General features: G+C 34.9%; 1 protein-coding gene across 2 annotated transcripts in view; it reads right to left on the bottom strand.

The window, feature by feature from the left end:
* Positions 1-2,090: 2,090 nt before the first annotated feature.
* Positions 2,091-12,343, bottom strand: part of ZCCHC7 (zinc finger CCHC-type containing 7) — a 120,171-nt gene continuing 109,918 nt past the window's right edge. For both annotated transcript variants that reach the window (XM_075208229.1, XM_075208221.1), the window contains exons 7-9: positions 8,779-8,874; positions 5,808-5,925; positions 2,091-2,705 (exon numbers count right to left, since the gene is read on the bottom strand). In XM_075208229.1, the coding sequence (XP_075064330.1) occupies positions 2,272-2,705; positions 5,808-5,925; positions 8,779-8,874 (648 nt within the window). In that variant the 3' untranslated portion in view covers positions 2,091-2,271. The remainder of the gene's footprint in view (positions 2,706-5,807; positions 5,926-8,778; positions 8,875-12,343) is intronic.

Below are 12,343 nucleotides of genomic sequence, written 5' to 3'. Positions count from 1 at the left end.
TAGTTTATCCATGGATGTCTGGATAACATGGACTAATGATGTGGTGAACCATGTGTGGGAGTGGGAGGAAGTGTTGAATGGAGAGTAATAAAGAACAAGTGATGGAGTAGCTGAGTTCTTGCAGAGTCATGAGAGAGGAGAGTGGTTCAAAGTCAGTATCATTTCTTCCTACTTGTGATGGTAGACAAAGCCTAGAGTAGAATTGTAAGCACAATGATGAGATAGGAAACTGAAATAGCTGAAACATGTGTAGTGAGTGTTTGAGCAAGTAGTACAGCAGGCTGATTAAACAGGGAATTTTGCAGGGAAGATAAACGGACAGATAAAACAAACTTTCATAAGATCAGTAGAAAATAAGAGCAGAGTCCAAAACAGTCTTCTTGTGGTGTGAAGCTTGTAGCCACCAGTGAGAGATTGAAACATCTGGAGTAGATTATGGAGTTTCAGGTGAATACTGACTATTGTGTTTGTGTAGCTGTGGTAATAGCAGAATGTTCTTCTCCTATTTCCTCCTGTTCAACTCCGGTATAACTCTGAATTATGCTATTTACATTTATTACACTTGTAACTATACACTTAGAGCTATACACACTAGCTATACAGCCATCACAGGCTTACAGCCATTCTACAATAAATATATGTGGTTAACAAACACATGTGATCAGAGTTCATCAATCAAGCCCTCAATAAACTCCCCCAGCAACACTAGCAATAAAAGGTTTAAACAAACAAAGAGTGAAAGGACAGCATACCATTAGAAATAAAAATGCACTTTCTTAATTCAGTTCACACACTGGTGCAATAAGGTTGAAGTAATTATCTGTTGATGAAAGAGAGGAAGCATAGATTAGACACTTCTCATAGCCTGGTATAGAGGTAACTGATAACTAATAAGAAATCCGGTATAACTTCGAATTATGCTATTTAAATTTTTTACGATAGTAATGAAGGTATGACACGACTATTGTCAAATATGAAGAACAAAGGAAAGCAAAGCAATATAAAAAAGGTGAAATAATATTCTTTTGCAATCCATATTAGGCTTAATGGGTAAAAGAAGAGGATAAAATGGTATACTTCTAACAAGCCGTGTAACTAGCTATAGCTAAATCTAAAGAGGTTTTTATTCCACTATCTGCACCCCCAAAAAATTACTTACAGCTCTGAAGAGCCTACTTTACTATAAGTATATACAGTGACCAGTGCATGTACAGTAGAGCCCTATTTGAGCTTTCAGTTCCACTGTGATCCATCTGTTTACATTATTGTTCTCTCTCTTAAACACTGACCTCAAGTTATATGTCAAAGTTTTGGCTAAACTATTTAGACAGCTTCTCACATTTCTAATTGATCCAGATTATGTAAGCTTTATTCTAACAAGGCATGTGTCTGATAACAACAAATACACTATAAATATATCATATTCACCAAAATATAGGCCCCAACATTATTTTTTATATTTTTTATGGTACTAGATTTTCAAACATTTGGCTTTGAATAATTGTTTTTCACACAACTATAAAAATGCTTTATTGCAATACCACCATTACTGTCATGCTTAATGATATTATGTCACAATTGTTCCCAATTGGGAACTTTTGCAGTCATTATCAGACAATTTGAACATTAACTGTATCCTTACATGTTAATAGGAATTGAATACCCCTCTCTTTCCCAATAACATTTTAACACTATAACATTTCAAACTATAAATAAAATTCTGTATATGTTTCAAACCCACAGTTTAGTAAATATACCCCCTAATATCAATTATTTGAAGCCACTAAAACATGCTTGAAAAAGAAATGCAGCAATAATGAAAAGAGAGAGATGTGCTTATATCTCCTGGATAAGTAGATTCAAGATAATAAAAATGAACATACTTTCTAAATGATACAGAGGACATTTCTTAACAAATGCAATCGATCTGTAATAATTTTATATAGACCCAGTGTCTATATTAATACTTTACAGCAGCCCAGCTTAGCCAAACTGTACCACTGTAATACTTTCACTTTTACCATTTTTATAATCATTTTTTTAATAGATAAAAAAAATATTATGAAACAGAAAAAGAACTACAAAAGTAATAGGATATATTTTTTTATTTTTAGATCTTATAAAAACAAAACAAAACAGATCTCTCTACTTGGTGATCATTATTTAGCATTTTCCTGAGTGTGGAAAATTAATCCAGAACACAGACCAGGTCAACTGTATCATTAAATTAGTGATTATGAGACTAAGAAATCCATATACTCTTTTCTGAATCTAGTGAACAATGTTTTTTGATTTCTTTTTCCTTTGCTTAATTATAAGTAAACTCTCATCAATGGTGGAATTATTCCGTATCTTGTTTCTGCGTTTCTTCTGGTTTTTCTTTAATTGCCCATCTAATTGCTCTTTCTTATTGGGATATTTAAATAATAAGTGTTGAGATGTATTCTTTGAATGCTGTTTTCTGGCCCCACTAGGCTTTTCTGATTTTCCTCTAGGGAAATATTCTTCTCTTTCTTGACTGAGTAGAACCTTGTTTTTTTTCTTTTGACTCTTTGATTGTCTCAGAGGATGCAATTGCGGCTTTACTTGTTGCCGCTTGATGTCTTTTGTAAACTTTTTTCTCTGTCGTTTTAGAAGCTGCTTAACATCTATGTCTTTGTTAGATTTACTAATCTGCATTGGCAAGAGTCCATCTTCTTGAAACTCTACAGAAACAAACAAAAAAATGTTAATTACTGGTGTAGTAATAGTTTTTTCCTAAAATATTTTCTATTTTTGAAATCAGGAGTTATCTAGAACTGTTCAAAATGAGGTGAAACATATACACAGTTTTGAAGAAAAGAAATTCCTAGTGGTCATGTATTATATACTCTACATACTTACAAGCATGGCCACAAATATTTGCGCCCTTACTGTTTTGTCCAACAACTCACAATTTAATCTAAACATAAGTTTAAATCACTAACAGTATTTGGTCTTCACAAATTCTGTGCTAATATAAGTAAACTTTTTTTTATCCTGAATTTAATGCTATATATCCTTTTAAATCAGAAAAGTAAAAGAAATGGCATTGACAACAATTATTGACACCCTAGACTTAATATCTGGTAGCGCAGCTTTTAGTCAAAATAACCGCTTCCTATATCCATGAATGAGCTTCCTGCACCTCTCTACTGGCAGATTGGTCCACTCTTCTTGTGCAATCTGCTCCAGTTCTCCCACAACTACTGTTTTCAGATCTCTCCAAGTGTTCTATGAGGTTTAGAGCTGGACTGATTGTTGGCCACTTCAGAACAGTCCCAGCGTCTTGTCTTGAAACATTCCTGTGTGCTTTTTGAAGTGTGTAGCATTTTTGGGTTATTGTTCTGCTGGAAGACTCGTGACCTTTGATGGAAACTCAGCTTTCTGACACTTCATTCAACAATTTGTTCCAAAATGGCCTGAAAATGTCCAGATTTAATTATGCAATGAACACCCTCAAGACATCCAGTGCCAGATGTAACAAAAAGCAACCTCAAAAAAAAAAATCACTGACCCTCCGCCATGCTTGCCTGTAGGGGAAGAGGTCTTTTCTTGGAAAGTTTCATTTTTCTTTACCAAAATAACCTCTAATTTGGTCTCAGGTAATCTTCTCTACAGTACATTCTCCCAGAAGAAATTTGGCTTGTTCAGATGTATTTTGGCAAACACCAGTCAGGCTTTATCATGGCTCTCAGCAGTGGGGCCCTCCTGAACCTCCTTTCATTGAGCTGTCGACAGATGGTCCGAGATGAAACTGTCGAACCTTGTGTCTGACGATCAGCTTGAATCTGTTTAGCAGTTGATGGAGTTGCTTTCTCCACCATTTGAACAATCCTACTGCAGTTTCAATCACGCTTTCTCTTGCAGTCACACCCAGGAAGGCCGGCTACAGTGCCGTGGAGGCCTTAAACCTTCTAATAACATTATGTATGATGAAAACAGGAACATTAATATCACTGGAGATTGATTTCTGGCCTTCAGATTGTCCATGCTTGCCTACAATCCTCTGTCTGTCCTCCGCAGACGATTCTCTTGATTGCTTTTTCTCCTCCATGCTCATTGCAATACACAAAGTGACACAAACAGGGGAATGAGTCATTTTATCTATTCAAGCTGGCTTAAGGAGTGACTTTTATGATTTTTATATTGTGGGCACCTGTTACTCACCACAGGTGAGTTCTGTTTCAAAGTGAAGGAGAATAAACTCTTTAAAATCTAACAGTTTCTAACTACTTCTAAAAAGGTGTCAGTAATTTCGTATGACCCATTTTAGGATTTCTATGTGAAATAAGTTACTGTTCTCTTCCACTGCAAACCAAAGAAGTACATATGTGGATGCCAAATAATTTTTAAATTTCAACAATTTTCTTAAAGAAATGCTGCATATTTATGGACATGACTGTAACAGACTAAGTGATTCTGTTTTACAAAATACAGGCTCAATTAGGAGACAAAACAATGTTTAGATGGTGAGGTACTTCTTACAAAACAAATGAATAAACATCACTTAACGATGTTAGACTGTTATTTTTTAGCCTCAAAGTATCATTGTTGCCATTACCCTCTAAGAACAGTCTCGGCCATGGAATAAATCCCTGAACAAATAGCAAAAGTAATAGTAATCCTTTACAAACAAACATTTATTTCCATTTATATAGCACCACCATATTATGCAGCACAGAAAATAGGATCATCAAAAGACTTCTTCATATTATAATGAAAACATTGGTAAATAAAATGAATGTACAAATATAATATATTAAAATGGACTTTTGATGAACACTCCCATTCTAGAAAGAAGTTATACCTAAAGAAATAAATACATTACCGAAGGATGCTATGTGGACATATGTAAGTGGATTTTAGCTGCAGACGTTTATTTTTTTATTTTACATTTCTTATTATATTGGCAAAGCAACTGGTACAATAAGTGTCCAGGCACTGAATGCTTTATGTGGGAAGCTTCCACACTCTAAGCAAACCACACAAACTATTACCTGTAAAGTCACACTACTTGCACCAATTATTTCTCCACAATTAAACAAGATAACTATCAAAAGGTAATCTCTGAAGCTTTAATGCTTCATATTTTATTAATTTGAAAACTGTATAGCAAATATGTTCATATAAGGATTACAAGAATTCTCATATATGAGTCATGCTCATTGTGTGAAGTCACCAAAACCACAAATTGTGTCTACTGCTCAAAGTCATGGCTATCTGTGTTCAACAAACTCCAGAGATTTAAAGACCTCTGATTAGAGGAGAACACGCATTCTCACATAGCTCATGGTAGTTTGGTGTCATTTTCATGTACCTAAGTAGGACACCAGGATAATTTGACAACTTAGTGTTTCTCATAAAAGCATTGCTTACAATGCTAATATCAAGTACAAATTATTTCCCATCTTAAACACAAGTTTACAAGTAATACATAAAAGTAAGATCCTGGTTGCCTTGTCAACTATGACCAGAGCAAGTCCCTCACATATGTGTGTGGTATAATATGTTGGACACACATCTAACATTATGATCATTTGTGCTGTGTAATATATAATATATGGAGGAACTATTTCCTGGACAATGTTAAATCTAGTACTGCTTCCTACCAATGTGGATAGTCCTACCAAAACAAGGTTGCATTTCTTGCAACGGCTTGGAACTAACATTTGTATAAAATTTGTCCAGGCCAGCCTTAGAGTGACATTATACTGAAACATTGCTCATTGTAAACATAAGTGTTTTTAAAAAAGCTATTACTATATATTTTCAATGATGCAGAGTACCTTGAAACTTGCGTTTGGCTCTTTGCTTTCTTTTCCAGATGTCATGAACAGCATCATAGGTGAAAACAAGCTCACAACTGGGGTAGACTGAACTGTACATCCGCCTCTCATTGCATTCCTGAAAAATTAACAGTCATTTTAGTGATCATTATTTTATGTTACTACTTGCATAAAAATGATAAAAATACAAGAGTTTAAACAATATCATTCTGAATATTTTCATCAACATATAAAAGGAAAATATCACCTTTCCAATATATTTGGGATAGAATTACCAAGTAGTAATGAGTAGTGATGCTTGAGCTGTGATTCTGGTTGGTAAACCATATAGCACCCGTGAACCCATTTTGCAGCCTGTGCGGACATCCTGATTTTGTGTATTGGAAATCAGTCTGTCTCTTTGGACACAATAATCCCTCTTTCCTTCTCTATTAGGTCTATTATGATGCCCTGGAAATGTATTTAGCCCCGCCCCTTGGTTCAAACTTAAGAATCTCACAGAGCTTGGTATATTTAGGTTGTAAAACGGTAATTTTTATTTGAGTGTCACGCATTCATCTTCACAAAATCTCCCCGAAGTAGAAAGACAATAGTAAAACATAATGTAATTAAAAAATAAATAGAATAAAAATAATATCATTTAATAAGAATTTAGACAATACATAGTTTAACCACTTCTACCAGTTTGACAATCAGGATGGAGCAAAAATTGCCCATTACTCCTTGCAAATTTGCGCAAGCTGGATCAGGTTAAATAGGTGAGGTTAGTGACAGACAGCTAATTTGATTTCTTGCCACAGATGTTGTTGCTTTCCTATGTCTGAATGTCCATTTGAATAAGAATGTGCAAAAATGATATACATCTTTACATCTTTTTACATTCAATGGGGTAGAAATGGATAAACAACGTGGGGCACTGCCCCCATAAACCAGCCCTCTACGAGCTGAATTATTTGGAAGAGCTGAATCATGGGGAGCCCCTATGCTATTACAGGGTTTGCCCAGTGCCTAATCTCCTCCTTCACTCACTATCCTTTAAGTTTGTGTGACTCACACTATCACACATATAAAGAACAGTCAAGTAATTGTTGTGAGCTGTGACGGATCAGACATAATACATGATCATCATCATTTATTTATATAGCGCCACTAATTCCGCAGCTCTGTACAGAGAACTCATTCACATCAGTCTCTGCCCCATTGGAGCTTACAGTCTAAATTCCCTAATATAGACACACACTAACACACAGACAGACAGAGAGGGAGACAAACAGACAGAGAGGGAGGGAGGGAGACAGAGACTAGGGTGAATTTTTGATAGCAGCCAATTAACCTAGCAGTATGTTTTTTTGGATGAAACACATGTTATGTTAAGTGATGAGGCATGCACATGGTTGCCCACAGGCACCATATAACCTTGATATGCCTGAATTTACATGTGATTGCTAGTTTTAATTTCCACATTTTCCCTCTAGTTCCTTGGAGCAAGCATTCACTTTAGTGCTGCAGAAAAACAATTAAAATAAGGTCATTCTACTTTTTACTTTAGAAGATTAATGCTGTGTTGAAGCAAAAATTGTAGTTTACTAAACGATTGAAAAAAACCCAAACCTTTTCCTTCCTTAAGTAATACTGGAAACATCAGAACAGGGAATATTGGGGATATACAAACTGATGTTGAATCTCAGCACTGAGCATGCTAAGATTTATAGTTCTACAACAGATGCACAGCAGTATCAAATGAGCATTGTGTACATCTGAGTTAGGCAACATGCAGCTCAACAATAGTATGAGAGATGGAGAATGCTTCTGTCCTATAAAATGCTGCATGGTCACATTTATTTGTTTTGTTTCATTTTCTCCAGGATACGAAAGAGTCTTCTTCTTAGGATTGGATTGGTTAAAAGCACTGTTGGTGGACTGTGGCTGATCAAAAACAGAAGACAATTTTTTTTTTATTTTAATAAAGAATCATTTTGAACGAGTGGAGTGTGTGCATGTATTTTCCAATAAGTAAAAGACCTGTATCTTTTATATAGGAAAAAATAAAAGTTGCATAGATCTATTGCTTTGCAGCAAGCTATGTAGCTTAAGTGGGAATGTGTTCAGTATGGGAAGAGAAACACAGACAATACAAAATAAACTGATTTTAAATTAAACAAAATTTCAAATATATAAACAATATGGGGGGGAAATCAATTGACCGCGGTATTTATATATTTTTGCATCATTAAAAATTAAAATTATCCACACAGGTTTTGACCCGCGGGCACGACTGTTTTTAGGTACCACAGCTATTCTAGTTAAAAACAAGTAACACTCCTCCTGCGTGTTAACCATTGGTGCTTATGAATATTTAGGGGAGTGAAGGAAGGGTTTAATGCGGTTATCTATAATAATTAAAAAAAAAATGCATTGGCATACATTTGTATTGCAGTACACAACCGTCTATTTTATAATATCTACTTACAGCACTTTTTTTTTTTTTTACTATAGTTTTTTTTTTTTATAATCTATATTTGCAATTTTTGTCTTAACATTTTAGTTTTCCTCATTTTCATAATAGTTTCAAAAGAGAGTTACACTTTTGCCTGCAAATCATTAAAAAACCCTTCACCTGTTGCCTCCCTTTTGGTATTAAAATTTTGCATTTAGTTGGAACTTGGGGCAATATAGAAATATCAGTGCCAAGCGTTACTGTGCTGGGACTACACTGTTGGTATAATTACAGGGACAGGAATAGCAATATACTGTGCCATATTCCAAAATCAGACCCTTCTTTGTGGAGACCTAACTGCTTTAGGGACCTTAATAGCCCAGATAAAGGGGACCCAGAAGAAGAGCATACCACTGGTAATATAAAGTAAAGAAATACATATGTGGCGGTGAGGATCGGGGAGTTGGAATTGTCATTAACTTCAACTTGATGAAAAACTTCAATAAAAATAATTAAACATCTAAAAATACTCACATAGCCACAATGACCTCTCCTGCCACAGTTACAGCAGTAGACAATATCCTTCGGGCTGGAAGCAGACATGGATTTTTTAACTGGTCCTGGGACTACCTGAAATAAAAAGTACCACCACATGAAAACTGGGCAAATGCAATAATTTTCTTATCATTAATAAATGTAAAAATTATTACAAAAAGATATTTTTAATTAACAAAAAAAAAATCATTAAATAATCGATGTGATTTACAGCATTGAATGGATAGAAATATCATCTCTACTTTAATACAATTTCTACTTAAAAGGCACACATTACAAAACATTATGTTCCATCAATATATGCTACTATACAGAACTGTGTTAATAATACAATTATAACTAAATTATCATTGTATTCTGTTTTTGGATGTGGACTTGCTCTGTGTGCGGGTCTACTGTGCATCTACAAAGTCTTTCACAGCACTCGATATCACTTATACTACTAAGGTTACATATATCAACTGGTCCATTTACTCAGTTAAGCTGGGTACACGCTACAGGATTTTGTCCAATAATTGGACAAATGAACCGACATCCGACCGTTTGGTCAGATATCGTGTGAGTGTGTATAGTGACACGATGATGTAAAGTTGTTCCAAAGTGCCGTTTCATTTTTTCCGATCAATCACCTAACGATCATGCAGTGTGTATGCGCTCATGCTGACGATCTTCATAGAGTTTACAGAGTCGGGCTCTTTTCAGCCGATGTTAGCACTGAATGTCAGAGTGAATAAATGTAGAGAGTGCTGTAGAAGGAATAATTCATTTGTTCGTTATGAGACAGAATATTTCGCTTCAGAGTCACAGATGCTCACGAAATTCGTTAGGACATGTGGATAGCTATAACAAGGCAGTTTTAATCAATGTGACAATGTAACAGTAGTGAATGAATGAATATTGTTCTGTCATTCTCCGGACTAGAGGACCAGATAAAGGACCAGATGAAGAGCACAGATCTGAAGATAAATCATGTCAGTGTGTATGCATAAATCGTTTGAGATAACACGTCGGTCGGAAAAATTCTTCAGTGTGTACTCGCTTTAGCCTGAAAAAGCCTTCCTACCTACCTTAACTCCCAACATTAATATAAGTGAACTGGCAACAGTGCACACAGTGGTCGAAGTGGAAATATACTCAACCCACTTCGACCAGTGAGTGCACCTATGTATTGAGTTGCAGCACCGTAAAAACAAAATGCCTCTAACAACTGCACATTTAGCATTTAGGAACATTTTAACCATAAAAAGTAAACAGATAGACTTCTAGCTATGCAGAATTTAAATATATATTTAAATAGAAATGATACAACAATTTATAACCATTTTATTCATAGTGTTCTTCAAAATGTAATTTGAATGGAAGGCATAAAAAGCTTAAAGATGGCCATAGAAGCATCCTTAGTTTTTGTTTTCAAATTAAATCATGTCAATATACAATTGAATCACACAGATTACAATCCCATTTGAAATTTCCCACCAAAAACAGACTGATTCATTTAGTCATCTCCACATAAATGGATCTATTGTCAACCACATTTCAACTAAAATTTATAAACAAAAACTACTGGATTGAATGATTGGGCAGTTATGTGCCTCCATCTTAAAATAATAAAAGCTTTTTTTCTATTTCTGCCTGAATACAAAGGGGAAGACAGAGTAGTAGTACACAATTTATAGGCAGCCCCAAGTGGACAAAGAGTTTTAAGCAAAATGTAACCTTTATAATTAAATTCTTGCTGGTCTCCCTGAAATAACTGTACTGTAACTGTAAATGCAGTGTAACAGCAGTGTAGAAAAGGGTACTATATAAAGGATGATAAGAATAATACAAATATTGCAATTTAAGTAATTCTTGTATCGTCATACCAGTACAATAATTTACTAGATAAACTGGGGGAATTATTTCTTTTTTTTTTAATATACTTTCCAGCATCAACAGCCAACTGTCACACTGATGATATAGCACAGCCTGTCAATTTTTCAATAAAAGCTGCATAGAAAGTTTAAGAGAACAATATGCAGTGTTAAAATATCAAGGAGTGCATAGTTTGAGACCAGTTACCTTCTTCTTGATAACCTGAGTTGACACTAATAGTTGTGTGTAGAAATTAAACTTCACATAGAGGCACCATAGATTCTATGAAAATGATTCGCTTGATGACTTTTGCAAAGCTTTTGTGGAAAAAAACAATATTTTAATAATTCAACCAAATTTCACCTGTTTTTAACATGTCCAGTACAATACATGTTCGGGGAGATATAGTCCATAAAAGCAACATAGATCATTGCTTTGTTTCAGCGGTAAATATTTTAAATCCAGTAAATTCAGAAAACGAAAAGCATAACCTAAACCAGTGGGTCCCAAACTGTGCGCCGTGGCTCCCTGGAGTGCAGCGGACAGGGCCGGTGGTAAGCAAGGCAGGGAACTGCTAGGTTTAGGGGTGCCTTGAAAAAATTACGGAGACCCTAAGGGTGCCTCAAACTGGGAACGTTTGGGATCCAATGACCTAAGCTATGTCGGCTATAGCATTATGTTCAAAATCACTACATTTTATATAAAATAAATTATAAATTATTAAAGTCAAATGCATCCCATAAAAGTAAACATTTGGTGAAAGGATAAATCAAAATCCTATTTTAGAATGTGGCTGAATACTTACTTTTGCACAATATTTTGATGATTAACTAAATCTAATCCATACTTTTTATATTAAAATAAAAAAAGCCAAAATAATAAAAATCAAAACTGTAATTTTAGCTCCTGAAAGTGCTAACTATGTGTTCTGTCCATTATAATTGCTGAGAATCCTTGATTCTGTGCACCCTTAAGTTACTGACAAAACATTAAAAATGCCTTGTTTCAAAGATATAAATGTAACAAAAGTTTCTCATTGTAGAAACTCGTTCTTGCCATGAATTGAAAACATGCTATGGAAAAAAAGTTGTTCATCCAGTGCAACAAGGCTCATGAATACAGTTCTGCTCTCTCTTTTGTTACAAATATTTAAATAATGTATATTTGTTGGGCGATATTTTGAAGATTACTTCACTATCAATATATAGAAGGTAATAGCCTGTTAGAATTACCTATAAAGAGCCCATCCCATCTGCTTTTATTGCTGAAAACCTTTCATGCACCAGTAAACTCAGTAAATATCAGAAGATAAGGTATGAGCCTACCACACCAAGGATTTAAGTCCTAATGTCTCTTCAGAGTGCTGCTGATGCAAAGATTACAAATCATTTTTTCTTAAATGCGATTTTTACATAACCTTTTTTTCTGCTTGAGTAGTTAGTCCAGAATGAATGAATGCCATTAAAACACTTAATCATTATCTGGGAACTGGCCTCCACTACTAGGAATCTCCATGACAAAGACCAGAAGATCAGACAGGTAAACTGCCTCAGCACAGAGTGTCTGTTAGCAATATTATATGCAAATGGCAGCTTTGGGCAGCTCTCCCAGTGACCTTGAATTGCCCCTGATCAGAATTGACTTGTATATGCAGCTTCAGCTTGCATACCAAGGTTTACTATTATTATGA

Source organism: Mixophyes fleayi, chromosome 1, assembly GCF_038048845.1.
Source record: "Mixophyes fleayi isolate aMixFle1 chromosome 1, aMixFle1.hap1, whole genome shotgun sequence".
NCBI classification, from domain to species: domain Eukaryota; kingdom Metazoa; phylum Chordata; class Amphibia; order Anura; family Limnodynastidae; genus Mixophyes; species Mixophyes fleayi.
This window is presented reverse-complemented; position numbering and strand designations above follow the sequence as displayed.